Here is a 4357-nt window from a genome sequence, read left to right on the forward strand (position 1 = left end):
ACCTGAAGCAGGATAAAAAATAAATAAATAAAAATTTTACAAAAGAGAGAGACTGATATTTCTTTTGTGTGATCTACAAAGTGTTACCTAATATATTCTCACTAGTTGAAATTAATTAATGAGTTACATGCATTCCAAGCAAGAAAGAGAAAACTGGTCCATATAACTCAGCAGCGTAAGCAGCGTAAGCACCTGCCTGGTGAGCGCAAAGTCCCAAGTTCAAACCCCAGTACCATTAAAAAAAAAGAAAAAAAGAAAGAGAAAACTGCCTATACCTCAGCAGGAAGGAGGGAAGTTGGATAGCTAGGTGGACTTCCCACTAGCAAAGAATAGTAAAAAAGAAGAAAGGAAATCCTAGAAAGCATAGAAAGAAGGCTCAGCTGACCCAGAGGGTGGGTAAGGCATTTCAACAGCAGTAGAGAGATTGGGGAAATGGGATAAACTCTCGGGGTTGGCGATGGGATTACAGGCATGCACCACCATGCCTTACTTGGTCACTGGGCCTGCCCTGCAGCCAGGTCTGTGTTTTGTGTGTGTGTGTGTGTATACACAGATACACAGAGCACATACAGCCAACCTCAACAGCTCACCAGGGTCCTTTGTTCCCCATGTGGCCAGAAGCATGCTTACACCTTTGAACCAAGCTTCTAGAAGTGACTTCAAATGACAAATGATAACTCGGAACCTCCTACAGTGGCTAGAACATGCCAGAAGCTCATAGGAAGTAGCTAGCTGAATGAATGAATGAAACGTAATTAATGAAAACCACGATCTGACTAAAGTCAACTGCAAGAGAAAAACAACTAAGACCAGGAAGCTGACAATGATTAAACACTTAAGAGGAATCAGGCACTGTGCTAGGGACTTGGCACATTATTGCCCTCTGATACTCAAGGAAATCTAGGCTTGGTGGTAAATGACTGCCTGGCATGAGGTCGCAGAACTGACAAATAGCATGTCTGCTCCAGAGACCTGCCCCCTCTGCTTGTACCACCATGAAGTTCTGAAAATGTAGCTATGCTCAACACGCCCTTATCAAGCCTCTGCTCTGGACGGGGCTGTGTGCAGGACACTGGGTAGCCAGGGCGAGGGCCAATGATTAATTAAGATGAGAAGCCTGGAATGTTCACAGTCCCACAGTGCTTACCTAGTACACAGGAGCCCTAGCACGTGTAAGGCCTACGGTTCATGATGCCCAGCATTGCAAAAACAAACAAACAGGGCCGGGGAGATGGCCTGAGTTCAATCCCTAGTTCCACAGGAAAAAAAAAAAAAAAAAAACCAAACACAGCCATAGCCCTGCCTGTCCTCCAGGGCTAGAGAGAGGCATATGCCACCTTTCTGTCCTCTGGCATTTAAGTAAGGTGTTCTGCTGCTATTGTTATAATTCTAGATAGGATAGGTAGGGTAGAGAAAGAAGACCTCATGGACAGCAACCTAGCTCTCAGGACCATCAGTGCAGAGCCCTGAACAAAGGAAGCCCTCACCTGAAAACCCAGCTCATCATGCCCACCTTCAGGCTCTTCTGCACCTGGGGATCTCCATATGATCCACAGGTTATGCCTAAGTGCACTCGCACACACACTGCTCTCCAGGTATCAGGTTCCCATGTGCTCCTCTCCTGCCTTAGAGGATACCTGCCTGGAGTCATGTGTGACCCTAAGAGTGTACACTAACACACCTATGGCACTAATTCATCCTTGTCTATGCGTGAGGTGGGCTTGGCAGGGACCCAAGGTTGCACACTCCACCCTTCCCACTTTCACACACTTACTTCTGCCCTTTTGTTTTCTTCCCTGGCCAAATCTCCAGGGCTTCTTTGATCATTAACCTCCTGCTTTAATTGGCTTAGTGGAGAAAAGCAACAGCAGGGTGAACTCAGGGTGGGTGTCTGGGGGGAATCTCATTTCGGTGGGGAGAGGAAGGCGCAAGCCAGCTGGTGGCACCACAAAATGCCTGGCCCACGGTAAGTCCTATGCAACCGCTTGCTATTTCTATTAACATGAAAAACAGTCACCTGGTCCACAGTAGGAACTTTTCCACAGCAGAGTCCCATGATCCCTGATACCATAGTTCCTCCAATTCAGCTTCCTAAGGCAAACAAGAGGAAGAAGGGTCAGCAACAGTCCACTCTTCATGGCCCTGCCCTTCCAGTTCCCCTTACGACTGGCAGACCCACTCAATCTCACAATGAAATCTGTGGTTAATCTTGTGTTGTATCTTCAATCCAGGAGGCACTCATTCCAACCCCAGGGACTTTAGGGCTCCTCAACCCATGGTTCTTACTTCAACAGCCTAGCACAAGAGAAATAGCCCTATAGTTCTCTGCCCTCGGGTGATCCTCCCCTTCCCATTGCTATGCTAATTCACTCTGTTCAAGAATCAATTTAGGAGCCTGGGTTAAACACCTTTGTCTTCTGGGACACACAGGGTCAGGTCTGTGAGGTCATACTCCCTCCAAGTAGGACTTTACCTCTCGAACTCGGGTCAGTTTCCCTTTCTAAGACACTCAAAAAAAAAAAAAAAAAAAAAGGCACCCTACCGCCATTGGCTTACCCAACCATTCCAGAAAACTTTTGGAAAGTGTATCTTAAAGTCTGACCTCAAGCCCTCCAACTAAGAAATGCTCAAGGCACTCTTAGAAAGGAGTAAGGAAAAAAATGTTGATATGGGGTCAGAAAAGAAAAGACTGCATTATTCTCCCAACTTTTTTTCAAACTCTCTCTGAAAGAACCAAGCCTTAAAAATGTATTTGCAATTTCACCAAATTTCCAGAGTCAAAGGGGCTGAATGAAGGGTGTTCGATGGGAGAGGAGAGAGAAGCAGAAGGGAATGAAGGCTGCTAAGGAACAAATCACCCCCAGGATATACTCGCGCCCCGTGCGCGCGAGAAAGCCGGGGCTCCCAGCGCCTCGGCAGTCTCTTCTTCCTCCTTTGGTCACAGCCAAAGTTCAAGGCCCTCATCCCCAACTCCAGACTCTTCCTGCCTCCCCATCCTCCGCCCCTCTTGTCCTCCACCCTGTACCCTCCTCCTCTTCCCACTAGACAGCCTCCCGCCCCTCGCTGCTCACAGGGACGCGAACTAACTCACCTCCCAGCCGGCGCCTCAGGGATCTCCGACACTGGGGGCCGGGAGGGGGCGTGATGGGCCACAGTTTGCTCCTCGGGGATAAGGGACCCCATCCTTTGTCGGGGCCTCACCTCAGCCAGCCCTTCCTGGTCCCCACGCAGCGCTGAGACCTGTCCGGCCGCATCGCGACCGCGGGCTTTGTCTGCTCCGCTGAGGACACCCCGCGCCGGAGCCCGGGCGCTTCGGAGGGCGCAGAGGGCGGGAGGGGAGGGAAGGGAGGGGGCGCTGCGACCGAGGGGGCTGCTCCCGCCCCGGGCCCGCATTACCATAAGAAAAAGACCCGGGACCCGCCGGGATGGAGAGACTCGGCCTCCGAGAGGAGAGCCCGCAGAAGCCCTCGCACTCTCGGCACATTTCTGCACACCGCCCCTCTCTTCGCTTTTGCCCCTTAATTAGAGGGGGACTCGACGTCTCTCCCAGCCCTAGAGCTGCTTCGGAACAGCGGGTGGAGACTGCACGGCTCAGCCCTCTCTTCCGCAGGTCGGGCATTCGTCCCCGCGCCCGCGGGCGGGAACTACAACTCCCGGCGTGCCCCGGGCTCCCGGCGCGCCCCCTCCCGCCCGCTCCATGCTGCTCCATCCAGTTCATTTAAAACAAAAGAGTTTGAGCGCTGGAAGGGGCTGGGCTCCGCTGGGGGCCGCCGAGCGCAGCTCCAGGACTGGGGCTCGCTGCGGGAGCCTGAGGGGGGCGTCTGGACGGCGGAGGCTAGAGACTCTCGGGCCCGAGGCAGGAGGGTGGGGGCAGAGATCCCGCAGACCCCCGCCCCCCGTCGCCCGGGAGAGGAGAGCAGATCTGCTTTCTGGGTTTCGCTTCTCTTTCCCCCCACCCCCACCGCGGGGGCTGGGGCGAGGGGAGTCGGGTTACAGGGTGTTTGGGGAGGGGGGTTTAGGGGGAGGGTCTATCTTTCTATCTCGCTTTCTTCCCCCCTCCCCAGTTCTTTGTTCCCCCTCCCCACACACCCCCTCCTCTCCTCTCCCCTCCCCTCCTCTCTCCTCTTTTCCCTTCCACCACCTCTCTCTCTCCCTCTCTCTCTCTCCCCCAGCTTTTGTTTCGCCATGCCTAGTCTAGTGGTATCTGGAATAATGGAAAGAAATGGGGGCTTTGGAGAACTAGGATGTTTCGGGGGAAGCGCTAAGGACCGAGGGCTGCTGGAAGACGAGCGCGCCCTTCAGCTGGCTCTCGATCAACTCTGCCTCCTGGGTTTGGGGGAGCCCCCCGCCCCCACGG

At 53.1% G+C, this 4357-nt stretch overlaps 1 protein-coding gene across 1 annotated transcript in view; it reads left to right on the forward strand.

The window, feature by feature from the left end:
- The first annotated feature begins 4185 nt into the window (after positions 1 to 4185).
- Positions 4186 to 4357, forward strand: part of Mex3a (mex-3 RNA binding family member A) — a 5110-nt gene continuing 4938 nt past the window's right edge. Inside the window, 1 exon segment of the mRNA XM_023713807.1 lies at positions 4186 to 4356. Within this exon segment, the coding sequence (XP_023569575.1) occupies positions 4186 to 4356 (171 nt within the window).

The sequence above is a fragment of the Octodon degus genome, unplaced genomic scaffold (assembly GCF_000260255.1).
Source record: "Octodon degus isolate 3935 unplaced genomic scaffold, OctDeg1.0 scaffold00032, whole genome shotgun sequence".
NCBI lineage: Eukaryota > Metazoa > Chordata > Mammalia > Rodentia > Octodontidae > Octodon > Octodon degus.